Source organism: Elephas maximus, chromosome 5 (assembly GCF_024166365.1).
Source record: "Elephas maximus indicus isolate mEleMax1 chromosome 5, mEleMax1 primary haplotype, whole genome shotgun sequence".
NCBI lineage: Eukaryota > Metazoa > Chordata > Mammalia > Proboscidea > Elephantidae > Elephas > Elephas maximus.
This window is the reverse complement of record NC_064823.1, coordinates 46028829-46056605: the sequence shown is the minus strand read 5'-3', so window position 1 is coordinate 46056605 and position 27777 is coordinate 46028829. Positions and strand designations below refer to the sequence as shown.

The following is a 27777-nucleotide window of genomic DNA, read 5'->3' as shown; positions in this document are numbered from 1 at the left end:
GTCTAGAATTTAACTGTTCTCCTTTTGGTGAACCTTTAGTGTTACCCTCCCTACCCCCACTTTCCACCTTATAAATGAGTATGGCAGTAACACTGTTGTACAAAAATCTCTGCCAAAATGTTTCTATTTCTGAGATTCTAAAGAGATTCTGAGAGCTATTATCCACTACAAAAGAATTAACCTTAAAAAATGGCTTTAATAGAAACTGCCAAATTGCCTTCAAGCACAGTTCAGACTCCTCCGAACAAGATATAAAAATGCCTGTTTCACTCTACTCTCTTCTGGGCCATACTTTTGCAAAAAAAAAAAAAAAATCCAACAGAAGAAGCTGGACAAAGTGGCTTTGATAAAATAAGAAAACTGTAGCATTGCTTTTAAAAAATTGGAAAGCTTTATTGTGTTGCCTAACTTTTTAGAGTTTGATTCCAATGTTGTTTTTTTGTCTAGATTTTCTATGCTGTTCATGCCTTCCAAGCACGGAGTGACCATGAACTCAGCCTTCAGGAGTACCAAAGAGTCCATATACTTAGATTTTGTGACCTAAGTGGCAATAAAGAGTGGTGGTTAGCTGAAGCTCAAGGACAGAAAGGATATGTGCCTGCTAACTACCTTGGGAAGATGACTTATGCTTAAAAAAATAAGCCTTTGACTTTTATTTTCTGCCAAGCTGTTGACTACCTCATACAACTGACATTACAAAAAGTAGACCCAGGAAGCAAGAAACCTCCCAGCTGCATGAACTGATACTGTTTCAGGTTTTAAGGAAAATGGTGCCTCCTAACAAGATTATTTCGTGAATGTATTAAGAAGGATACACACCGAAGGAAACACAAAGTTAACAGAAATAGCAACACAGCCACGCTCCAACTACCAACTGCTTAAAAGTAGACATCTTTTAAAAGACTTAAATGTTACCTTTTATCATCACGAAAAGCTGGTTCTAAGGATAAGGTTTTTTAATTTACTATATTATTTTGCCTCAAGTGTTTTTGTTCTTTCTCTCTTGTGTGTATACACACTCACACATATGGTATATATATATCTATATAATGAGATACCTTATACATATGTGTGCATAAACCAGGGAGGATACTAAATACACATGAGAATAGGAATTGATTAATTAATAGCCAACTAAACCCAAAAACCAAACCCATGGCCATCGAGTCGATTCCAACCATTGAGACCCTGTAAGACACAGCAGAACTGCCCCATAGGGTTTGCAAGGAGTGGTGGTGGATTTGAACTGGCAACCCAGTGGTTAGTAGCCATAGCTCTTAACCACTGTGCTACTAGGGCTCTAATAGCCAATTAGATGTCTTTAATGTAGAGCCTCTTTTGAACATAAGTTTTGGACCAAAAGGGAAAAAAAAGGTAAATAACATGAAATAATAATGTCTAACATTTGAGTACTTACTATATGCTAGTCATGTTGTAACTTATTTGATTACGTGGAAACTGAGGCACAAAGAGATTAAGTTATTTAGCCTAAGTCACATTGCTAATAAACGGTAGAGCTGTGACTCAGGTAGTCTGATTCTTGGATCCCTGCTCCTAACCAAATATTGTGCTAACTCTTTGGAAGTATACACATTTGCTATCTGCAAAGTAATTAATGATGCAAATAATGGAAGTTGAAAAAGATCATTTTCCTTCTGGGCCCACATTAAGCATTTAGAAGTTTTTCAAAATCAAGGACTACAAGAATTTAAAAGTTCCATAATATTAGCCTAGAGAAAATATCTAAGTTTATTAATTATTCATATTTTGCTTAAACATTTTGGAAAGCAAAATTATTTAAAAACTAGTCCACACAATTACTAACAATATTTCAAGGAGGAAATGTTTTTGGATAGCTCAGTCATTTGGATGATGAACAGGGAATATGTGTTCTGTGTTCTTAGGTAAGATGTAAATATTTTTTGTTGCTGATTTGTACTTAGACAAGGCAGGCATTGAGGAAATACTTGTTATGACACAATGTCCAGGGACACTGAACTTCCATTTGCTGGGAGAACTGTTGTGTAAGATTCTAGACTTATACTACTTTGGAACAGAAAACAGATTAAATTTAACTTTAGTGGTTTCCTTTAAAAACCAAAATAAGATGAACTTTCATTGACCTTTGGCAATGTGCTAATATGACATTAAATTTTAAGATTTAATTGTTACTTTGAAAGACTTATTTGGTCCTATATTGTATATTGTGTTGCATACATTACTCAGGAATACAAATAATAAAATGAAGAGTGCTGCTTTTGAGAGGGATGCTGACTTTTACATATATGTCATATACAACCACAGAAATTCATGTAAGACATTTATAGGACAGAAAAATTTGCATTTTGATAACATTCCTGAAATTCTTCATCTAAACATGGTTTTATGAGATTCTACTGCTAAGTTTTTGCATAAAATATTTTGAATTGGGCACTAAAAGATTCACTTCTTTAGATATACAGGGACTTTGTATGTCTTTTAATGATCCTTTGTATTCGATTTTGAAATATAAGTTCTGGTTTGCTTAGGGTAAAGTGAGAGAAAATCCAAACTGGGTATTTGTGTAAACTGTGAACAAACCCAATGACTGAAATAGTGGGGAAATTTTTTAAAAGTATATTTAAAAAAAAAAAAGTTGTGACCTTAATACTCCCCACACAAATGAAGAACGAAATAAGTAGCACCTCTCTGCTTTTCCTGCTGAAATAAGTGACTAGATAGATGTATATAAGAAGCTTTGCCTACCTGTGCTGTTCTAGGAATGATGCTTCCTGTCTGACCTTTGGAGAAACCACACCACTAAATCAGAGCTGCAGTTAGCTGCTGAGCAAGAATTGTAATGACGCCACCTACTGCAGTGGTTCACTATTGTGGTAAACACACGTTACTATGAAACTGTTATTTTTAAAATCCAGGCTACATTGCATATGCCATTTAGGTATTTTTGTCAACAATTATGAAATACCCTTCCTAAGTATGTTCTTTAAAATAATTGTAATTCTGAGGTCAGACATTATTTTATTGGGCCTAAGGGAAATAAAAGCCCAAGATAGTAATAAGATGCGTACGTCTTGCAAGAAGCTTAAAAAGACAAAGCTGTTGATGATGTTATTATAATTAAGGCTAGGTATGCTAATGTAATTATTTCTGTATATCCTATTATAACTGTTACAGTACAGTATAGGGTCCTCTGAAGTAGGTATTTTTACCAAGAATGAAGAGGGCATTTTTTTTTTTTTTTTTTGTGGCTGTTTTTCTTTTTTAAAAAAACGTAAGTGTATGTACACATTTTTATTTAGCATTTATTTTTAGATACAAATGCTCTAAACTAACATGTAATGAAGTTTAGATATTATAAAAAAATTAGTCCAGTAATACAAAATTACTATGGGTGCTTAAATCACGAAAAAAAGTCACAAAGTCATTATTTGAAAATAAATTCTATTTCAGAAAAATATCTTGTTTTAGTATTCAGTAGCATAATTCTATGAAGGTTGAGTTGTACAGAAGAGATATAATGCACATTGTTAATTATAGCAGTGAAGCACTGCATGAAATACTTTACCTGTTGGTACATCCCATGTTTTGCCTAAAATAAAATTTTTGCTTTTACAGATGTCTTTTAAGCGCCTGTCACTGTGATGAATACTGTTCATACTTAATACATTTAGACCTTACAAAATCCAAGCTAAACTAGACATACAAATTTACATCACAGTTGATGAGGAAGTAATGAAATCTCATTGACTGGAAAGATATTGGACTTTACATTGGATGTTATTATTTTAAAAGTCTATTTTTTTATTAACCCTCCACACACACATACATATAAAAAAACTCAGACATTATGTGTGATGTATAAAATTATTCCAATATAACAAATCTTCACTCCAGGGTCACTAGAATTTAAGCTGAAGCTATGTAGGTCAGCTACTGCTTTTAGATACTACACTCTAATCCAGGGAAGATTCCTTTTAGTTTTTCAGGGAAACAAATCACATTTTAGCAAATATTGGAATGAGATGTTCTTGTTAAAAAAATCTAGGGAATGTATTTTTAATAAATTTAATAAAGTTCATTTTATTAAAAAAATAACACTATGCTATGTAAATATGCGGCTTTCTGTAATTGCATGTGTAATTTTTACAATTATTGTATTAATAAAGATTTATTTTTACAAAATGATGTACTTCTTATATAGCCTATAGCCATCACAATATAACTTATATGATCTCAGTCATTCCTCCTGAGAAGTCAGGATGGTAAGACTTTATCTCATTTACTTGGAACATGTTATCAGGAGGGTCCAGTCCTTGGAGAAGGTCATCATGCTTGGTAACGTAAAGGGTCAGCAAAAAAGAAGATTCTCAACAAGACGGACTAACACAGTGGCTGCAACAATGGGCTCAAACCTAATAATGATTGTGAGGATGGCACAGGACCTGGCAGTGTTCCATTCCGTTGTGTGCAGGTTCGCTATGAGTTGGAACCGACTTGATGGCACCTAACAACATCACATCCTGGTTAAAGAGTTGTAATCACCTAACCTTTGAATATTAGATACTTTCTATTTTATCTCATTATCATCTATGTTTTATAAAAGAAGAAACAGAAGATCACACACCTAACACATGGAGGAAATGGGATTCAAAGCCAGGTCTACTGACTTCAAGGCCATTTTTCTTCCAGTGGTTTTTTTTTTAAGCAACTAAAATCTGTGGTTAAACGATTTTACAAAAAGCCAAATATGCAAAACAGAAAAGTGATACTGATAAAATTTCAATTACAATGGGATTCGAATTTAAATCCCAAAAGCTTTCTTATTGGCTCACTTACCTGTCCACTCGTTTAATAAAGCAATAAATATTTATTGAGAACTGCAGTGGGAGTACAATAGCATGCAAGACAAAAACAAGATCCAGACCTCATGAAATTTAAATTCTAGTGGAGAAAACAAAACACATATAAAATAAATAAAATGATAAATAATATTAAGCTGGCTACTTTTATCATATGCTCAGTTAAAAATCCTTGTAGCTTACTTCATGATATGGAAAATCCAAGGTGTAAGAATAACTTGAAGGTAATTAAACTCTAATAGCAAATATACCTTTATAAAATACCAAACTGAGCTATATACATTATAGATGTATATGTATATTCCTATGCATTTATACACATATATTATCTATACAAAGAGCCACATTCAATGAAAAATCATTTCCTACACAAGTCTTCCAAAGTTCTCTCTGAAGTACTGTAGAAATTAAAATAATTGCTTCTCAATTCTATTCAGTGCATATGAAGTAACTATGATAGAATTCGAATCCGGCAGGCGCTCCTTGGAAACTATATGGGGCAGTTCTACTCTGTCCTATAGGGTCGCTATGAGTGGGAATTGACTCGATGGCACTGGGTGGTTTTGGGTTATGTTAGAATAAAATTCTTCATTTCAAGGGCCAATGTGCAAACTGTAATGAGCATTACCATTTTAATTTCTTGTGGGCAGTACATTAACTGTTATAGTTGTTGAGCTACGTTTGTATCAGGACATTTTGTCCAGTTTAGTCCAAACTGTCCCTGAACCACAAACAATGTTTTTCTTTGTTTTGTTTTGGTCTTCTTGACCCTAAACTTCTCCAATAAAGAGGAAGTTGGGGCACATGCCAAACTGATGTTTTATCAACAGAAATGTTTTGCTGCTTATTTCTCAAAACAAAAACATTTGCAGGCAGATTTAAAAAATGTAAATAGAAGTTTACCCTGCATGTAATAGGATTATCTCAGTCCTGGATTCCATTATGCCAAGAATAATTTAGTGTCATTATTTAAAAGAATTTAAAGCACTTTCTGGAGAAAAAGACCAAGCTTAATTTAAATAGCTTTATCTTCACAGAGATCGTTTACCAATATATTTTAGGATGATGTTAGACAAATCTGGGAATTAGTGGAGAGAATTTGAGATTAGAGGTTCATAGAGTGAAGATTTAATAACTGCACCACCCATAGCACACATTAAGGTTGATGGAACAAGGCTGCCCAGTCTTGTGAATGTGGGAATTTGCTGGCACTTCCAGTGTCTGGATGAGATGAGGCATTCTTGAATAACAACATACTTTTTGTAATGGCTAACACGTGTGCGAGACAAGGTTTCATGAATATTTCACAGTTCTGCATGATCCTGGCCTGAGCAAAGGGTACTGCAAAGATGCTTGTATAACAGACGGCCTTGGAAGCTAGAAATGGTGTCTCCCTAAAGACAGAGACCTCTGGAGAGATTTGGAGATGTAAAGCCCTCTCATTCCTCTTCCTGGAGATATTTACTTAAAATTCATGTTAATGAATAATCTCTTTCTTGAGGGGAAGATGGGCAGCAGCAGCCTATAAAACATACTAGCAGCCTATAAAAGATTAATTTTGCAGTTCCTTTCCTTTGATGCAAGCCCATTGCATGCACAGATTAACACCTGGCTCTCACCTTGGACAGCAGGGCTCCAGCAATTAGTGCTAAGTTATTGTTCTGGCTGCTGCATTTTGCTGAGTAATAAACTTGTTTCCCTAATCCAGAAAGCCTCGTGTGTGCTGTATATGTACCTATGTATATGTAAATGTATATATATGTGTGTACATACATGTAAAACTGTGGCAGGCTCATTTGTTAGCTTGCCAAGTAGGGCAACAACCAAGATCCTTCACACTTTCTGGCTTAACAGTGGCCACACGCATAATTCAAAACAACCTTAAGAATTAACCATTACATAGGAGATTCTTTTATATTAGGTAAAATTCTATAACATTTTTTGGCAGTAAAAATGAAAGAGACTTTTCATCATAGGGAGGAGGCTGTCAGTGTAAATAAGTCAGAAATCATCCATCCACAAAGACTCTGGAGAAGGGGTGTTTTTCTCAAGAATTCTCAGAGGATGTGTGTAAACAGAATGAGTCAAAATTCAGGGTTTATTCAGTACAGACTAAAGCACATGCTGCACTGGCATGTGGGAAAAATATTGTATTAAAAAGGCAATTCACAATCTATTGGAAGAAAAAAAAATTGGAAGAAACAAGTACCTAAATAATTGATATGTACTGATAAAAAAGGTAAAGATAAAACACAGGAATATGAGAAATCAATTATGAAAAAGGGGGAGACGAATTAACTGAGGGGAGAGGGAGAATCAATTGAAGTGAGGCTGGGGAGGAACACTGAACAACCAGAATATTGGGAGGGAGTAGAAAGCTTTATAGTGGGTCATCGCTGCCACCCTGTAAGGCACCTTACTCAGCATGATCATTTCTTGGGGCTTTGCTAAAAGATAAACTATTTCTTTTTCTTTAAATTTGCATATTTATCAATTTTCTGGAATCAAAGTTCTTATTAAGAATTAGTCATTCTAATCACTGTTTTTACAAACTCTGCAATTGTTAAAATAATAATGGTAAAGAGAGATTTAAAATAAAAAAAGATTTCCAGTTTTACTAAATAACACTTAAAGGTAAAAAACAATAGAAATTCGCTTATGAACATTTTTATTAAATTAGAGTCTATTACAGTTTTTGTCCTGATAATAAGATTTTCATCTTTTGGTCAATGTGATGTAAAACCTACTTGGTCACATTACTTCTTGAGTTTCTTTTGGGCAGCTTTCTTCTTGACCATCTGTAATCGCTTCATGGCATTGAGCTGGGATTCTTGTGAGGTTGGACCTTTAAGGGATGCTGAGGAGGAGCTGCTCGATTCTGAAGTGGTTTTACTAGCGGTATTCCCAGTAGGCCCAGATGTTCCACTATTTCCATTCCCACTCAGTTGGCTGCTGCTTCCTGGAACTAAACTACTTGGACTAGGAAGACCAACTTTGCTAACATTGTCACAACTTACTGAGCGACTAAGGCCAGTTTTGCCCAAGGTTAGAGGTGGAGGTGGTTTCAGTGGTACAGTGGGTGTACTGCTGTTACTGGAACCTATTTTGGATCCTATTCCACCTTTGGATGATGTTGCTAGACCAGTCAAACCCACAGGCTTCTGGTTAGCTGACGAGGTAGTAGGTTTCCCACTATTGTTTTGTGTTGTTGAACTCAATTTTGCTGTTGATGGACCAGCAGAGGAGGTTTTGGCTGCAAAAGCTGCCCATCCAGTTAGGCCACTAGTTGCTGAAGAGGAAACATTGGTACTAGAAGAATTTCCTGAAATAACTGTGGATGCCTAAAAAAATATTAAATATTTCATTAGAGCCAATATAATCAGCACCTACATAAAGCCCTTAAATGTATCACAAATTTAACTTTACACTCTTTTTATACTGATTTGAGAAATTTATATCACCCCACCAAAATCAGGTTCATAGAAACTGACCTAAAAACTATATATAGAACAAAGCTTATCCATAACTAGTGGGTGTTGTCATTTCCAAAGCAGAAATTTTTAGATGCCATATTCTTGTTCTAATGATTTAAAAATATATATGAAATTCTTTTTTTAGGAATTGTTTTTAGATTCAGTTGTAAGGCACCTAAGAAAATCAGATTTAATTTGCTATAACTTGTTTTTCACCTAAAAATGTATATTATCTAGCTAGTTAAACAACTGATTTTTTAGACTTTGCCCCAAATGACTTGTGGCTCATTCCAAAAATCAAATTTACTCTTAGTGGACAAAAATGCTTGTACCAAGGATATTCAGAAGACACCAGAGATGAAGATATTAATGCAGTAATTATTTACTGAGTGAATGTGTGTGAGAGAGAAAGAAAACAGCTATACATAGACTCTAGATCCAGTTTTTAAAAAAAGAGTTCCCCCAAATTTTGAACAACAGCACTCAAAATATACACAGATAATCACGGGTAACTATTTACAAGCGTATAATACTTCTAATATATTAAAAAAAAGTTCTCGTAACTTTATTTTCACAACTTGTCCATGTTTCCATGAAACTACCACATGAAAGATCCCTGTTTCTGTATGAAGGATTTTACCAGCTGCCTTACAGGCTGCACAAGTGACATTTTGGGTAGACCTGACTCACTCCCAGACTAAGGGTATAACACTTCAACTTTCCCAGTTAACCTCCTTAGTCAATGAGAAGCTCAGTGATACCGATGCCACTATACAAATATATATTGTTACTCACCTAAGAACCATTTTTTCTTTTCACTTTCATATTGGACAAAAATGTCCTCTGTTTAATTATGAATTGAACTTCTCATCGGCATTCTTTCAACCTTGATATTTTCAGAAGAGTCACGAAAGTGTCACATTCACACATAGGTAAACAATAGTTTTACAATTAAAAAAAAAAAAGGCAGTTATCATGCCTAAAATGTATTTACTCATATTTTAGGACTAAACTCTGAAAGAGCTGATAAAACATTTCTGGCTCCAATAAAATAACGTTTAATACTGTCTGCATATAAACACGTTTAACCAGTGTGAAAAGTCATCAAAATAGAGTGCTCTGACAAGGAAGAATGAAGAAAATCAAAGACACAAGGGAAAGATTAGGCCAAAGGACTGATGGACCACAAGTACTACAGCCTCCACCAGACTGAGACTAGCACAAGATGGTGCCTGGCTACCACCACTGACTGCTCTGACAGAGATCATAATACAGGGTCCTGAACAGAGCTGGAGAAAAATGTAGAAAAAAATTCTAACTTACACACACACACACACACACACACAAATAAAAGACAAGACTTCTTGGCCTGACAGAGACTGGAGAAACCCTGAGAGTGTGGGCCCTGGACACCCTCACAGCTCAGCAATGTGGTTCACCCTTCAGCCAAAGAAGAGACAGCCCCATAAAACAAAATGAGACTAAATGGGCACACCAGCCCAGGGGCAAAAAGGAGAAGGCAGGAAGGAACAGGAAAGCTGGTAATAGGGAACCCAAGGTCGAGAAAGGGAGAGTGTTGACATGTCACAGGGCTGGCAACCAATGTTACAAAACAATATATGTACCAATTGTTTAATGAGAAGGTAGTTTGTTCTGTAAACCTTCATCTGACGTACAATTGAAAAAAAATAGAGTGCTCTGAGATCTTTATTTTGTAAGAGGAGTGGTCTAGATATTTGTTCACATATTTTGAAAAAATGATAGGACTTTTTATAGTAGCATCATATGACAACTACCTTACAAGGTTATCCAGAAAAGAAAAACACTTTACATGTTATAAATTCCTAGAGGAACGCACACAGGTAACGAGAGTTAGTTAAGAAAGCAAAACGATGCAGGTGCAGTAAACTTTAAATTTTCAGTTAGGAAAGAGCTAATTTTCTTTTCTTTTCTATTCTATTAAACATAAAACTGTCTGCCATATGGCTAAATGATCTCTCAACAAACTTCACAAAGAAAACCCATCTGAAGTAATTAAAAAGACCAACACTTAAGAAATATAAACAAGAAAGCAAGTTCTGTGTGTTTGGCATTTTACTTTAATGGCTTATTGTTGCCTGGCAATGGGATGACAGATGGCTTCTAACACTATCAAGACACATAAAGTAAAATAATACAAACAATGGAGATCAAGTACTTTCTCACTATTTCAGTGGAGAAAATATATTTCTCAACTATAAATAATTTCTTAACCATTATTCTAGCTAGAAAATCATTTCCACTTTTTACATATGAATGGTAACAATAGTTTTTCATAGTAAAAATGTATTCACTTTAATTATTAAAAACGAAGAAAAAAAACCCTTCATCAAAATAAACATGACAAGCCAAGGCCTTAATTTATTTGCCATAAAATGATTTCACGTTGGATTTTCTAAAAATATACTTTAGTAGTAACCGGTTAGCATAAAAATCTACCTAAGGGTGATTATATGTAGAATATAACGACTCTAATTACTTTCAATAAATGAATTATTTTTACGTCTATTCCAATTCAGCAAGTTTCTACACTGACAAATCAATAATGGAACTTCTTCAATATCAAGTCTTCCTTGGTAAGAGTATAAGGGTTAAATTTAAAAAATGTCTGCAATAAAATTATCACTGTCTTCCTCAGAGTATTTTATATTCATATTCTCTATTATTGCATCAGGTTCTTGAGCTTTGCTATTTATAGCCACTTGGACAAGATAATATCTTTAGAATTTTCTGGGGTCTATGAGAATTTGGGGCAATATTTTTCATTCTATCTTTAGCTCTTTGCTTAAAATTGGGATGTGTAAACTCGGTGAAAGTATTTTATATAAAATTAGTTAGAAAATTATTTTATTCCATGATACCAAAATGCCAGGATATTAATCATGTAGTGTGATTTAAAGGATGCAAACCTAGTAAAGACAAAGGTGACATTCTCACTAGAAAATATGGTCGCTTAGTAGAAGACACAGGTACTTTGAAAGTTCATGATAATAAAGGGAAAAATAAGACAAAGCAAGGAAACCATCTTCAGTAGACAGTAAGTTAGGAGAAAAAAGCTATAGGGCCAATTAGCTCCAGTAGTATGAGGAACAAGATTGTTGATAATGAGGGCAGAGGTATTTAGAATTTAAGCCAAATTCCTAATTAGAGGTAGAAGGTCCCTAGGTGGTGCAAACAGTTTGCGTTTGACTACAGCTGAAAGGCTGGTGGTTTGAACCCACCTAGAGGCGCCTCAGAAAACAGGCCTGGTGATCTGCTCCTGAAAGGGTACAGCCTCAAAAACCCTAGATGAAGCAGTTCTACTCTGTACACATAGGGTCACCATGAGTTGGAATCAACTTGACAGCAACGGGTTATTTTTAACTAAAGAAATGTCTGACTACATGATGAATATCATCTTGGAATGTTTACAGACAGTTCCCATTTATGATAAAAAGAGACATAGGAAAGTCAGAGATTAAATCATTGTGTAAATGTTCCCTTTCTATTTAATGTTAACAGTAATGCAGTCTTAATTTCCAAAATACAGCTATTTAGTACATAAAATTTCTCATTAAATTTTTATCAAGCAACTTTTAGCAAACTAAATAGAGATGCAAACTTAGATACAAATAGAATGTACTATACCTTGACTTCTGTTCTTTTGAACGCCAGAAAAGTTGTCTCCTGTTTTAGTTTAGTTTCTGGTTTCTTAACCAAAGGATCTTTGACAGCTGGAGTTACAGAAACAACGGTAGGGGCTGGTTTCTGGGCTGGTTTCTGAGTTTTTTGAGCCTAAAGAAATCAGTGTCTTAAATTAGATAAAAGATCTCTTAATTGAATGTACAAAAATATAAAAATAAAAAAATAAAAATTTTATCATGGTACTCATCATTGACTGAACTGAACATTTAAACTGACTGAGTCGAACATTTAAAAAATACTGTGATGACATCAAAAGTATAGACTCTTGAACAAACCATTTTTATCATCATTGTAGTTACTGCTTCACAGATTTCATTAACATAATATATAAACAGTAAATATAGTATTAAGCTTTAGAAACCATGCAGATTAGGGTTGTTTAAATACCATTTTAACAAGATAAACCAAATTGTTTCAAAAAAGGAAAATCGCGAACTATGTATAACCAGTTAGCTTCGCTCATCAGAGAAGTGTGTTTATTTTTCACTATGGTTGGTCAAAGACTTAGGAGTTTTCCAGGCGTATGGGTAACTGAGGGTGAGTTAAAAGGTAGTCTACCATAGTTCTGATCAATTATACAGTTTTAAATACAGAATGGCAAGGAAGAAAAAACTAGTGATAAATGATGAACGGTTTGTGAGGTTTTCAGTACTATAGAACTAGGCACAGTGAATATAGCTCACCTTAGGGAAAGTTCACGAATGCAAATTTCTGTGTTACCAAAGAATTTGCATCCACCGTTCTTTTACAAATATTTTTAGTTTTTGAAAAATAACTGATTGTTCCCCTTTATTTCGTAACTAGGCACTTGACTAAATTTTCTTATAAACTCTCCTCATTTTTCAGTTTATTCTTTAGTATTTTATAATTATAACTATATAGACAGGATAGTGTAGTATTTAAGAGCAGAACTTTTGGCAGTAAAACACACCTGGGATTAAACTCCAGCTTACCTTCCTTGCTATGTTACCTTGGGTAAAACATGTAAATCTCTAAAAGCCTCATTCTCTTCACTTGCATCAAAGGTAGATTATAGAATGAATTATGACTATGAGTTTAGCATAGTGTCTGGCACACAGTGAGAGCTGACAAGAGGAGTTACCACTTATTCATCGTTATTACTTACGCAGGATAGGAAAACTGAACCCTGGATAGGGAAGATGTTCCCAGCCATCCCACTGTCTTTGACAGCCCTCCTAAGATCATGCAGTGCTATACCAGGGAATTTATTAATAATTTGTCCCAATTTCTAGAAGCCAGAATTTGGCCTATTTTATCTCCATTAGCACCTTCTTGTGTAGTCTTCTTGTGCTATGGTTTGCCATACTATATACTCTTGATTCTCCAATCTCAACCCATCCCATTGTTTACATTATAGACCTTCCACCACCAAAGTACATGTACCTTCAAACTTCACTTATAAAGCAGCATGCAGATCAAGAATATTAGTAAGGATGCAGGATGACTGCCTACAGTAACACTACCTCTTACCAGTAGGAAAGGAGGGCCTCTTACCTCCTACCACAGAACCATGTTATGAGAATGCAGCCCTCCTAGTCATCAAGAAATACATGATTCTGTAACCAAGGCTTTCAAATGTGCACTGTCCCCCACCAACATCTACCATTCTAGATGCCAGGCTCTGAAGACCAATCTGATTTCTATGCAATGACTCATTACAATGAAGCTGCCTGGGAGAATCATGTTTGGGTCTTCTCCTGCCCCCTCTATTTCACTTAACCATCTTAAAAACTGAGCAAGAAATACCAGAACCCTTCATCCTTTGGTGACAATATTAAGAAATCAGGTATACATTACCGCTAACTCAGTGTTGCTCAACAGAGGCACAACAATTTTTCACTGAGTAACTACTTCACACGGCAGAACCTGCCCCAGTGGAGAAATAAGTACAAGAAGAAGATGTTGAGTGTTGTTTATAGTATCTTTGAGATTCCTTGGAGCAAGAGCCAATCAAGATATGAGAAACTCACTAAATAATTCTAAGCAATTGGTTAGACTTACTGGATTTAGTATCCCCACTGTTTCCAAATTCCTTTCTCTGATTAAACTTGTGTTTACTGGATCCTCATCTCAGGTTCACTTTGGATCATGCCTTTTGGTATCTCTCCTGGTCCACTCTAGGTATAGTCATGTCTTAACATTAGCCATAGCTACCCATTCAATGGTTTGATTCTCTGATACAGGGACTGAACCTGCTGATCACTAATTTCTGGTACAAATTCACATTTCCTCCATTTTCTCTACCTTACATTGAGTACAACAGGATGCAGTATGTGTCCAGTCCTGACCTCTGCTCTGGTGATATGACAATGAATGAGACATGGCACAACTGATTAACAGGTGAGATATTTACTTTGCAATGCAGATAAAGAATAAAACATATCTGTGATGAAGGAAAGAAGGTGAGAAACAAACACATACAAACATGAAAAGTTCACAACACACTCAAGGCATGACACTTAATCTGGCAGAGGAAGAAGTAGATAGCAACTTCTTGATTTTTTTAAAAGGAAATTTATTAAGTTCATTTATCCACTTTTTAAATGAATAAAATTAAGAAAGCTATGCAGTATAATAAATGAAAACCACTGTTCACTGTGACATTAAAGGCAGTTATGTTGGTGAGCAGAAAAAAGAAGACAAAGTACACTGAAAGAAAATGAAATGAATGGTCACCCAAAAACAATGAGACGGAAGACTGAGGACTAGAGAAACCGATGAAGAGACAGAGATGCACCTATAAGTACGGCCTCTGAATACACCTTTGTAAGTTTGGTGGTTTAAGCTCAAGTGTCAGGATTAGATATTTCTTATATTCCATTACCAGACTCAACAAAAATTGGGACTTTGTATCTCACCACAGTGCTTTATAGTACTGTTAAATGTTTATAAATAAATTGACATATTGGAAAGTAACGGCCATATTTTGTGGGACTCTAATCCTGTTTCTTTGTCTATATTCAAATAAAATGAAAGTTAAACAAAGAAAAACGCTTATAACATGATCCTATAAAAATATTTATAGGATTACATAGCTTATTTTTTAAAGTCTTAAATGTTCAAATCTTTATTTTAGAAAGCACATATCAAAAAAAAAAAAAAAAAACAGAGACTGTTTAAAATAGAAAACAATGTAATTCCTACCATTCTTTTCATCTGCCTGGTACATCGAGCACAATACCACACCAGGCGAGGGTCATTCACTTCCTTATCTGTCACCTGGGGCTTATGGCAATCTTGGTGGTAGAGATTGTGGCACTCCTGACATTCAACTAGTTGATTTCCAGATGCCACTGTCATTTGCCTATGGGAATATACCATTAAACATTACACTTTCTTAAATGTAACAATTTCAAGCCATACCAGGGTTGTTCTGCTAAGGTTTTACATACTGAACAGGAAAAAAAAAAATCAGAAAACCAAAGAACAGAAAAACAAATTCCTACATACAGTCTGCATAAACGGTTCATTTCTTTTAAAGCTTATGATAAGTTATCTTAATAATTAAATTTGGCTATATTCTTTTTGTAATTTCTCAGTCATTTTTTTTCTTTCTTCCAGAAAGTAGATTTTGACTAGTCCAATAGTCCCATAGCATTTTCATTGTACCTGTATTAAATTTGTTTATGCTAGTTACCTGTGCATTTTTCTATCTTCTTCATTAATACATGAATTAATTAAGGGTGGGAACTGGGCCCAATTAGCTATCGTGCCAAGTATATTACTGTGCAGAGAAATAATGTCCAATAAATGCCCGATCAGTGAACAGAAAGTAGGTGTATGTGTATCAAAAAAGCAGAAATTTCTCTATCCAGCAATCATCATAGCTGTAGATAATCATAACTCTCTGATGGAGAAATCAGTTACTAGTTTTCTCCCCATTATTACTTTAACATTTTTTTTTTTATTTATAAAGTGACATCCTTCACAATAAATAAAGGGTGAAATAAACAAATATATGTGAAATCAATGGCATTCTAACACATGATCCCTATTCAGAAGCATATTAATTCATTCTCTGTAAGGTTCACAAAAGCATATAGTTGTTCACTCAGCTCCAATGCCCCAGAATTAACACTTTTATGAAGAAAATAGCAACGAAGATAGCACCTTTTTTGTTGTGCTAGGCATTCAAAGCCATTAACAACTAAAAACTTTACACTTGGCTTCAAGCAGTTTAAAATCTACCTGTGTCCGATTTTTAAGATGCAACCTCTACTAAATGGAATTATCAATTTTTTTATAATTAGCACCCACGTTTCAAATAACACTGAGAATAATCTACACGATCCATTCCTTTTGTTTCCATTACCCTTACGAACAGTTAATGATGTTTTAGGAACTGGCATATAACAGTTCATTTTTATAAGCACTAACAATTCAGGAAATAAAAAAGCAACACAGACTTCTAAAAAAGAAAGACTGAAATAACTCAGTCTGCTGAGTAGACTCTTTCTCACTAAAGAATAAAGCAATCATGGCTTTCCCTCCAGAATTCAAGAATTCAGAAAACGTTACTATAACCTAACAGGTAAAAGGAATCACAGTCAGGAAGATAAAATATTTGGCAATTTAAAAAAGTTTAATTGCTAAATGGGCAGTTCTTAAGGCGTAATCTACTTATCTTCTCCGCACCCCCAAACAATAAAAACAAAATATAAAACATCAGACAGTTGACCTAATTTCTTCCCTTTTTTTTTCTTGGTTGTCTGTTCTTTAGAAAGAAATAAAGGAATTGACGGCAAGGTACAACTTACCTGCAAACAACACAGGCCAATCCCATCTCCATGGCAAAATCATCGGCACTAGTCTCCTCAAAGCTGGAAAGGTCAGCAATAGCTAAATCCTTGCTCGTCTGGACAGTGATGGGGGAAGATCGTGCCTCCGGTTTCTCCAATCGCGGTTTCTTTGGAACGTCAACTCCTTCACTTAGGTCTGATTTTATCTATAAAAAGCACCCAATCAGAAAATAATCAGGGAAGTTATTTAGCAAAATAAACTTTAAATCACCAAGAGATGGACAACATGGACAGTGTGCAATGACGGAGTCCACTTTACAGATATTTTCATATAGCTTTAAGGGTCACTATGAATCAGAACTGACTCGATGGCAAAGGGTTTGGTTTTTTTGTGTTTGTTTTTAAGGAGAGATGTGCACACTAAAGATCTGTGCAAGATTTATAACTAATGTACTATCAGTCAGTTAAACGAAACCAGCAAGGTAGAGATAAATCAGAATAGGTTAGCATATATCTGTTTTTCTCTCTGTACTCTTGTCCCTTAAAGAATTCTGGAAGTTCAATGGGTTTATTTGTACTAACTTCTGCCTTTTATTTTCCCTATCGATGCTTTAAAATGGGAAACCATAGCACTAATTAAGTTTTTAAAATTTTTTAAATAATTGTAAACTGTTAATATGTGAAATGGAATCCCTGGGTAGTGCAAATGGTTAACACACTTGGTAATAACCAAAAGTTTGAGGTTCAAGTCCACCCAGATGTGCCTTGGAAGAAAGGCCTGGTGATCTATTTCTGAAAAATCGAAAACCCTATGGAGTACAGCTATACTCTAACTCACATAAGGTCACCATGAGTAGGAATCAACTCAATAGCAACTTGTGGTAATATTTAAAATACACTGTAAAGAGGTAAATGATGATCTACCAACCCTCCAGACTTAACACATTGCCGTATTTGCTTCAACACTCATTCTGGCTCAAATGATATTATATATACACCTATCAGATTGGCAAAAATTAAGATGTGGGGAATTAAGAATTCTTATATATTTTTTTTTATATTTAGTTGGTGGGAATATAAATTTAGAACATCCACTTTGGATAGCAACTGGCAATACCTAGTAATGTTGAAGATGTACATGTCCTATACTTATAGGTATACATTCTAGAGAAACTATTAACATTTGAGCCAAGAGCTATGTACAGAGCAGCTCACTGCAATTCCATTATAATAGAGAAGGAAGAGAAATAGTCTAATTGCTCATCAGTGGAGAAATGGATAAACTGGTTTATTTATAGAATGAACATTATATGGTAACTGAATGAAATATCTACAGCTAATCTAATGCATCAACACAGATAAATCTCAAAACCATAAAGATGAATGGAGAAAAAGCAAATTACCAAAGGATAAATGTAGTATGATAGAATTTATATAAACTTACATAAATTGAAATGGAGTCTCTGGGTGGCGCAAATGGTTAACACGCTCGGTTAATAACTGAAAGTTTGGAGGTTATTTAAATTTAAATGCATAGAAAACAATGTAATATAGTTTATAAACAGCCAATATTTAGTAAAAGTATGAAAACACCTAGAGGGCAAGAGTCACCAAAGGGTTTTTTTTTTTTTTTTAAATCCGTTTTTCATTAATTGCTAATGTCTGAATTACCATGTACAGAAATCATCTAAAATGGACAATCTAAAAATTACCTGCAGGTTCCATTCTCATGAATACCATTCTGTAACAACTTTCAGTTTTAGTCGTTTACATCTTTACTCTTTTCTGCTTATCTTTTCTTCCCAACAACCGCTCCATTTACAGTTTCTGACTTATGGATTAAAGTTTACACTTCAAATTCCTATATCCCCCAGGGCTCAAATATTTGACAGTGATTTTGGTGAATGGTTAAAAAATATGTTTCTAAATTTTACTCATTTCTCAAAAAGTCAGCATCTATAGCAATCAAAATATATTTACTGAGGGATTACTATGTATCTATACACACTGCTACATAAAAAAAGGAAGCATAAAGCATTGTTTCTGCCTATGGAACAACTGAGTTACTATTTATTCTGATTAGATTAAAATAAAATCTTACTTTATCAGCAGGTCTCTTTTCAGCTTCCTTCTTTACCTTTTCCGTTGTGAGGACCTTGCCGTTATTATTGCCAGAAGGAATACTGGATGAAGTTTTGGGCTCTGGCTTAATGGAAATAGTTTTTGTACTTGAAATTTTGGGTGGCTCCACATCCTAAAAAGTGCCATAAAAATATATGGGTAAATTCTCAAACTAATACACCACAAAAAATAGATCATAAATCTACACAACTTCCAGTTAAAAATTAAGAGAGCATGTTGCTACCAATATGCTTTCTTTAAACAGCTTTATTGAGGAATTATCAATTTATAAACTACAACTTCTTAAAGTATACAACTCAGTAAATTTTGACATATGTATACACCTGTTACACTGTTATCACAATCAAGATAATGAGCATATCCACCATCCCCCATGTTTCCTTGTGGCACTTTGCAATTACTCTTATAGGTATACATTCTAGGGAAGCTATATCCCAACCCTAGGCAACCACTGATCTGTTTTCTGGTCTATACCTTAGTTTACATTTTCCAGGAATTTAAATGAAATCATACAGTATGTACTCTTTTGTGTCTGGCTTCTTACACTCAGCATACTTATTTTGAGATGCATCCATGTTGTTGAGCATATTAATAGTTCTTTTTGCAGAATAGGACTGCATTGAATGTATATGCCACAATTTGTTTATCCAATCATCTACTGATGGACATTTGGGTTGTTTGCAGTTTTTTGCTATTACAAATAGAAGCTGTTATGAATGTTTGTATACAAATCTTTGTATGGATATATGCTTTCATGTCTCTTGGTAAATACCCAGAAGTGAAATGGTTTGATCATATGGTAAGAGTTATGTTTGACTTTTTAAGAAACTGCCAAACTGTTTTCAAAAGTTGGCTGTACCATTTTACATTTCCAGCAGGAATACAAGAAAATACCAGTTTCTCCACATCTTCACCAACTGTTGGTATGGTTAGTCTTTTTAATTTTAGACATTCTAACAGGTACGTAGGAATCTCCAGGTGGTACAAATGGTCAATGTGCTTGGCTGCTAACTGAAAGGTTGGTAGTTTGAGTCCACCCAGAAGTATCTTGGAAGAAAGGCCTGGCAAATCTACTTCTGGGAAAAAAAAAGCAGTCATTGAAAAACCTATGAAGCACAGTTCTACACGGACATACTTGGGGTCATCACAAGTTAACACTGACTCGACAGCAACTGGTTCGGTTTGGTTTTTTTAACGACATTTTTTCAAGTGCTTATTTGCCATTTGTTTATCATCTTCATCGACTCAACAGCAACAGGTTAAAGTGTCTGTTAAATTTTTTTGCCCATTTTTTAAAATGGGTTTGTCTATTTTAGTAAGTTTCAAGAGTCCTTTATAGATTCTGGATACAAGTCCTATATCAGATATATAATTTGCAAATTTTTTTTCCCAGTCTTTGGCTTGTCTTTTCATTTGTTATAATCTTCTAATCTTTGTTCTTATAGCTTTGATGATATAGACACTTGTTATCTTCTGTTAATAGTATAAAAAGTTTGTGCGTATAGTAGTTTCTTGTCCCCCTGAAAGGAGGGCATTTCCCCACCATTCTAAATAAAACTAGAATAGCTGCATGCAGTCCATTTTTCTGTGATAATACATAAACCAAAAAAAATCTGTTGCTGTCTAGTCAATTCTGACTTATGGCAACCCCCTGTGTTATAGAGTAGAACTGCTCCATAGGGTTTCTTGGATACATACAATCTTTACAGAAACAGATTGCTAGGTTTTTTTCCAAAGAACCATTGGGTGGGTTTGAACCGCCAACCTTTAGGTTGGTAGCTGAGTGCAAACCATATACATAAAAGTACAAAATTATAAATGGGAATAATACACATCAACTTCACAATAGCAGGTAAGACTGTGGAGTAAGAGAGAGAAGGGAAAGGGATGAGGAATGAGGCCTTGACCTACTGGGAGCAAGGCCTGATTTTTTTTTTTTTGTGCTCATCATCTAGCCAGGGATTGGCAAACTGAAGCTCAAAAACCAAATGTGGCCTGCTGCCTGTTTTTATAAAGAAAGTTGTATTGGAACACAGCCATATAGTCATGGCTGTTTTCATGATACCTGTTGCCGTTAAGCTGATGCCGACTCATAGCAACCTTACAGCACAGAGCAGAATTGCCCCCACAGGGTTTCCAAGGTTATAATTTTTACAGAAGCGGACTGCCACATCTTTCTCCCCTGAGCAGCTGATGGTTTTGAACCACCAACCTCTCAGTTAGCAGCCAAGTGGTTAACCACTGTGCCACCAGGGCTCCTTGCTTTCATAACACAATGGCAGAATTAAATAGTTGCAACAGAGACCATCTGGCCCACAAAACTGAAAATATTTATTATTTCCCTCTTTACAGAAAGTCTGCTGACCACTGGTGTTGACTTAAGAAAGTGATGGTGAAAATGTTAAATAATGCAGATTTAACTTAAAAGTGTAACAAGTCTGTAATACAAAAATATTGAGGAAACAATTTCATTGTCTTCTAGTTTTAAATTCATCAAAGGAGTTGCCCATGTTGTTGATGAATGAGTTAAGTTCCAACTTCAATATTTCATCTGTGCCTTACTCATTAATGTAAATGAAAATATCAACCGATATTCACGTAGCACCTACAATCAGAGAGCAAGCTGTTAACATTTATAAGCACACAGCTACCTCCAGGTGATTCATATGTATGCTAAAGTTTGAGAAATACTGGCATAAATTATTCTTCTCACACCATTCTAATGCTAGACATTTTCAGCTGAAGGCTAAAATGAAATGAATCTGTGCTTTTAAAAAACAGCCATATTTTCTCTACACTGACCAAGAAAAGTAAGTAAACGCTAGTTAAAAACCTAAGGTCAGCAGACTTTTTAGTCACAACAAATTTTTCACGTGCTTTAATAGCGGAACTTCCTTCTGTTTTAGAATCTCAAAATATTGCTTTTTCAGTAATAATTGTTTTTTCCTATTTGGACAATACCAATACCTAGTACAGAATGAACTTGATAATGTGTATTGTAGACTTGTGTTAATTTGGCCAATCTGAACTCACTGAACCTGCGAGAATGAGAATGGGTAGAAGAAATGGGATCATAATGGTCCAACTAATCAAAAGACAATAAAAAAGCTCGGAAGTACTCGCGCTGGTGTTGAAGGCTGCTTGCTCAGGCACTGAATCCAGGACTTGGCCCTGTCCTGAGCTTCAGATCCTGGATTAGACTGAGCTAGTTATGTAGATAGTTGTCTCTGTCCCATTTTGGTTTGGGCTGTAGGTCCACAGACCCAGGTGGCTTGAAGTTTCAGGGCTAAAGCTTTAGAATGGTGTGAAAGCATGTCTTAGTAAATAGTAGAGAACATAAGAGCTGCCATTCACTTAGACCCTATTAGGTACCAGGTGGATACTATACTAGGTGATTTACATACTTCATTTAATTTTCACAACTCTGCAAAGTAGGTCTTATCGTTCCCATTTTACCAATAAAGAAACAGAAGCTGGATGAAATGAAGTTATTACACCCCTCAGTTTTTTCAACGTAAAATAAGGAGAATAAACAATACCCAATTACAACTGGGTAAATAATGCCAATACAATTGCTGTAACAATTAAATTAATTAATACAGATAAACCACTCAGAGAAATGCCTGGTACACAGCAAGTCCTTAAGATATGTTATGTATTATCTATCATCATTAAAACAGATCTGTCTGGTTCCAAAATGCATACTGTTTTTACATAAAGCTGCCACTGGCTGCTTTGTTGTTATCAAGATTAGAGTTATATAGTTCTCATATTTCACCCATACCTCATATTTCCTTAAATAATCCTGTCCAAAAAAACCAAACTTGTTGCCATGGAGTTGATTCTGCTTCATAGCGACACTATATGTCAGAGTAGAACTGCCCTATAGGGTTCCCAGGGAGCCACTGGTGGATTCGAACTGCCTACCTTTTGGTTAGCAGCAAGGCTTTTAACCACTGCACCACCAGGGCTCCGAAATTGTCCTACCCATATTCAATTTATCTTGCTGCAACATCCATGCCCTTTTACTTCATTATTATTATTATTATCCCTAAAACCTTAAAAGAATAATTAGAAGTAAATTATGGTTACATTCACCAGCTTTAAAAAAAAAAAAAGATTCTGATCGTAAAGAATTGGAAAATAAAATAAGTCTTAAACAAGTAAGTTTCTATACAAAAAAATATTAGGACAAAATATTTCCCCACCTCCAGCTTGCTTTTCTATGTGGTGTAACACTACTATGAAAACTTGAAAGAAGAAAAAAAATAATCAAGTATCTCATTTCTTTGTGCCACAAGGAAAAGGTTATTTTGGCAGACAGATTGTGTTGAGACGGTCTAAATGTACCACTACAAGCATTACAAAACTTTCAAGCTTTTTGTTCATGTAGATACCTTTGGAGACGGGCGGTAACTTGAATCAATGCCCCGAGCCAAGGATTCATCAAGGAGTGCTTTTAGCTTTTCAGCAGAATCCTTACTCTTTGAATGTAAGAAGCCTAGGGCTTTCAAAAAAATTGGATCAAGTTCCAAATTCACAGCAGCAGCCATTGCAAACACCTGCAAAGGGGTAGGGGGAGAGAAAAGGGAAGTAATTTAAAGACAATGCTCAATTACCTATGTCAATATTTTATTTGGTTCTTTTGTTTATAATAGGTAATACTGCATCCGGTACAAAATTCAAAAGAACCCAAAGGTTATTACAGATAAAAGTAGGTTTTCTTCTTCTTCCTGACAGGCATTATTTAGTTCTTTTCCCCTGAAACAACCAGCGTTTTCAGTTTATATCCATGGTGAAATTTTAAATCCAGGTTAGTTCCTCCTTGCCACAAAGGTCCCTTCCTATCTCTGCTTTAAAAGATACACTTCAGTTTCAGTATACATGAACTTGATGTGTTTAGGTCAAGTTTACTATGTATTAAAATTTCTTCTCCCAAATCTTATTTCCATGACAAAAGCAAAGATTTATTGTGTGAATGTGGGGGAGGCAGTGTCACCGCAGGGCAATGGTCAGAGGATGCCTTAAGTTCTGAGCTACAGAGACCACTGCTGCAGCATTTACCTAAATTACCTTTTTAACTTTTTTTTTCTGCCTCCCTAATACTCAGCCCCAATCTTAAATGTCTCAGAAAACATACTAATGATAGCCTTATTTGATCACATTTAGATTGTAGTATTTCATGCATTAACCTGTTTTAAAAAACTAGGTCTTTAGAGGATGGTGCCATGTCTATTAAAAAAAAGTATATACACCCCACAGGGCCTATGATAATGCCCTGTGTCCTAAGGAGCCTAAAGAATAGCCAAGGCAGATGAAGATATACAACAAAGGCTTAGGAAATTCCGAAACATTAAAAAGTTTTGTTTTCAGTTAATACCAATGCTATCATGTGGTTCTACTTCTGGCTGTCATTTTTTCAAACACCTCCCCAGGCAAGGAATTATTAAAATCAAAATGTATTCTTTGTGTTCCACCCTTTGATCAATATACCAGGATTTGAAATCCGTCTTGTATCCTTGAGGTTAATATTATAATAATGCAACACACTTGCACTGCTACAGCTGAGGATCTGTCAGCAATTCCACAGTAATCTCCCATTTTCAGGGGTTTATAAAGCCATTAAAACTTCCTCTAGGTTGAATCTTGGCATAGGAAAGCTCAGCCTGAAAATGGATTTTATTTGTTCCTTCCCCCACTTACTTCCCCCTTCATCTGTCTCCAAGTTTGACAGGAAACACAACACACACAAATACACACTCTCCTAAGCTTCTTTTATTTTATTTTTCAAGTTTCAGTGATGGTATTTGATACCCTACTGCCCCCAAATTGCCCCTGAATCACCCATGAAAAGGAGTTCAAAGGCCGCTACTAGAAAGAAAATAACCTTATCTCAAACAGTTGTATTAGAAAGAGTTTAAAAAAAAATTGAAAAGCAAACTCTGTCACTTCTTAAGATTGTATTATTATGCATACTATCTATATATATGATAGACACAGAAAACTTATTTTTAAATTTACTCATAAGGCTGGTCACCAAACATGTTCTGAGAAGAAAACAGCTCCTCGATAAAATTTCCATGATTAAAAAGGGTAAACCTGCCAATCCTCCGGTGTGTAACAGGGGACAGAGCCTGGTCTTTCTACTGACTTACTTTATATAGCTGAAAGGGACAGTAGTTTACTTATTCACAACAACCTCTCTCATGAAGTACTGACCAAAAGGTTGGTACCTAGAAGAATCCTGGTATACACTAGAACAACCATTACTCGAAATTTCTATGCTAAAAAAACTAAAGCAAAAGATTTATTGTTAGGCTTTTCTACAGTCACAGATAAAAGCTTTATGGTACAGTGTAGGTGTCTAGAGTCATGCACCTAGATTACAAGTCTACAGAAGTCACGCATTACTACCAACATTCCAACTGGAACCTCGGTGTTAGTTCTTTTTATGCAATCCTGGAGTTAGAAAACTGGCCGTGTACCCCATCCTAAACCAATAACATATCCCGCTAGCCTAATGGTCTCCACAGTGGCATACAGGGAGAAAATATTAGAACTTTTATCTATATTTAATTTTTTATTCAAAAAAATTAATATACAAAGTGGTAGTAGTAAATGTAAATATATAAATATGGAAGAGTGCTCACATTTTTTACATGGAGTAAGTTATGAGAAAGGTTTGGTAGTCACTACTCTAGCCTATCTAGCAACTTACAGTTTCACTTTCTCTATTATACATAATGGCTGCTTTAAGGTACAAACTACCTTCCCCTTGCAAGTCCCTCCAATACTCATTCTGTACAACCCTTCATCCTCCTCTCCACACTAATGTCATTGCTAGCTACCCATCAGCTTCTAGCCCTTGCACTATTCCTAACATAGTCCCTTACATTTTCTACTTTTTCCTCAAGCACTCCTTTACTATCCCCCCACGATGACACCACCTCCCTTGCAACCTTCTCCAATAGTTTCTTTGACTTGTTTCTTCTCACAAGAGAAAAAAGAGGTCTACAGAGTCTTTATATTGCTGCTTTCAGAAAAATATTCCATGACCACCATTTAGCAACATCTTCTCTTAAAATCTACGCTTGTATAGAACATTTGCACCAGGCTCCTCTTCCTCTTCCATCATCTTCGACAATTTTAGCATCCATAGTGATCAGCCTCTTCAACTTGTACCTGCACCCACCTTTTCCTCTTCCCTACTTGATAAAAAAGAGAAGGTCCCTCCTCCCCACCTCTCCATGTAATGTCACCTTTGTTCTGGATCCCATCTCTTCATGCCCTCTTTGTAACCTTGAGATATGGATTATTTACTCCATCTTCGTTTCAGTCTCTTTCAACTGGCATCTTTTCACTGACATTTACTGAATAAAGAGATGAAAGTATAATGTTCTTGTCACACTGTTAACACAAATCTAACCATTTCCAACACCTCTCCAGCAAAATGGAACAAAAAATGCAACCTAAACCCAAACCCCCTCCAAACAATAAAAAAAAAAAAAAAAAACCAAGCATCAAAACAAATCAATACCTCTTTCATTACTGAGGATTTGTACAATGTTCCTGACAGCAAAACTCTTGTTCCCATCCTTCACCTGGTCTAAATTCATTAATCCTGCTAGACTATAAGCTCTGTGAGGGCAGGTACTTGTTTAGTTCAGTTAGCAGCATCCCTAGTGCTTGGAGCTTCACAGGTGCTCAAAAATATTTATTAAACAAATGAATTAAGTTTTTACATAAACGTCACTTTTTTTTTTTTTAGGGCTTCTGTGATTTCTCCAATCAAAACTAGGTATCCATGCATAAATATAAAATGTACATATATGCTTTTCCTCTAGATCCTGTTTCTCAGCCTACCTGCCTCATCCCAAAAGAAGTTCCAAAGTTGCTTTCTGAATGTGCACCAGATGAAGGAAACTGAACCTATTCATGCCGAGTGCAGTATTATGGTTGCCATCTCAAAACAGCACTAGAAGCCTTTGCCATTCATGTCTTTGCCATCTCTTGCAACCTTTTTCAAAAACATCCTTCAAAAGATGCTATGTTTTTCATTCCTCCACTGAGTTCTCAGTCCTGGGTCACAATGATACCTAAGGGTCACATCTGGAAAAGCAGGGCAGGCGGTAAGGCCCTGATTCCAAACCTACCAGATGGGACAGGAGCTGGTAAAGCAACAGCAGACACTTAGAAAAGGGATGCCAGTCCTTTGCCCAAAGTATGATACACCAAAGGCCTAGGACGGGGGCAGGTCCTTGACAGGGAGCCAAGAAGAAGAGAGACGAAATGAGGGCGATGTACGGAGGGTCGTCAAAACCTGAGAAAGGTCCGAGATAGGGTTCCAAGGACCTAGTCCTTGGGTTCGAGTCCTCAGTCCGCATGCCCCAGCTCACAACACACTCGGAGAAAGCACAGTCTCCTTGAAAAGGCAGAACGGTGGGCTTGGGGCATGCGACTGCCGGCAAATCACGAGGTTTTCCTTGTCAGGAGGAGGGAAATTAAAAACCCACAGTGCTACTCTCCCACCTCAACCCTCGCGAGGGTCTCGAGCCTCCCACAGGTGGGTGGGAGTGAGGTCGGTCGTCACAACTCACCGTTCCGCCCAGCAGCTCCGTCCGTTCCTGGTAGCTCCTTCGGAACCGGTCCCGGCGCCAGCCGACTCTGAGAGCCGGAAAAGAAAGTTCCTGCAGCAGGGCCGAGGGGGGGACGTTTTGACGGTGCGACAGCAGGAAGTGACGCACCCATTCTTCCGGTCCGCTGGATTATGAATGACGGCTAACGCCGGTATTGCCCAGACGCGTGGCCTGCTGTTTCTTT

General features: G+C 35.8%; 2 protein-coding genes across 5 annotated transcripts in view; one reads left to right on the top strand and one right to left on the bottom strand.

Annotated features, from left to right (window-relative positions):
• Positions 1–3295, top strand: part of ARHGEF38 (Rho guanine nucleotide exchange factor 38) — a 158612-nt gene extending 155317 nt beyond the window's left edge. For both annotated transcript variants that reach the window (XM_049885575.1, XM_049885574.1), the window contains one exon: positions 448–3295. In XM_049885575.1, coding sequence (XP_049741532.1) covers positions 448–633 — 186 coding nt within the window. In that variant the 3' untranslated portion in view covers positions 634–3295. The remainder of the gene's footprint in view (positions 1–447) is intronic.
• A 4197-nt stretch (positions 3296–7492) lies between these two features.
• On the bottom strand, positions 7493–27658 carry INTS12 (integrator complex subunit 12). Of its 3 annotated transcripts, none has more exons than XM_049885582.1 (7): positions 26217–26390; positions 23355–23519; positions 18917–19069; positions 16834–17021; positions 15221–15380; positions 11999–12145; positions 7493–8200 (listed from the first exon to the last, which is right to left on the bottom strand). In XM_049885582.1, the coding sequence occupies exons 1-7, from the start codon at positions 26232–26234 to the stop codon at positions 7616–7618; spliced, it is 1416 nt and encodes a 471-aa protein (XP_049741539.1). In that variant the 5' UTR covers positions 26235–26390; the 3' UTR covers positions 7493–7615. The 3 variants fall into 3 exon arrangements, with proteins under 3 accessions (XP_049741539.1, XP_049741541.1, XP_049741540.1); XM_049885583.1 differs by lacking the exon at positions 26217–26390 and adding an exon at positions 27555–27658 and having other exon boundaries at positions 7494–8200; XM_049885584.1 differs by lacking the exon at positions 18917–19069 and having other exon boundaries at positions 26217–26394.
• Between the last annotated feature and the right edge of the window lie 119 nt (positions 27659–27777).

Coding starts and splice junctions, on each gene's coding strand:
- INTS12 (XM_049885582.1), bottom strand. Junction 17,022..18,916: donor AAAAGAGACCTGCTGATAAA/GTAAGATTTTAT, acceptor TGCTTTTTATAG/ATAAAATCAGACCTAAGTGA. Junction 15,381..16,833: donor TTGGCCTGTGTTGTTTGCAG/GTAAGTTGTACC, acceptor ATATTCCCATAG/GCAAATGACAGTGGCATCTG.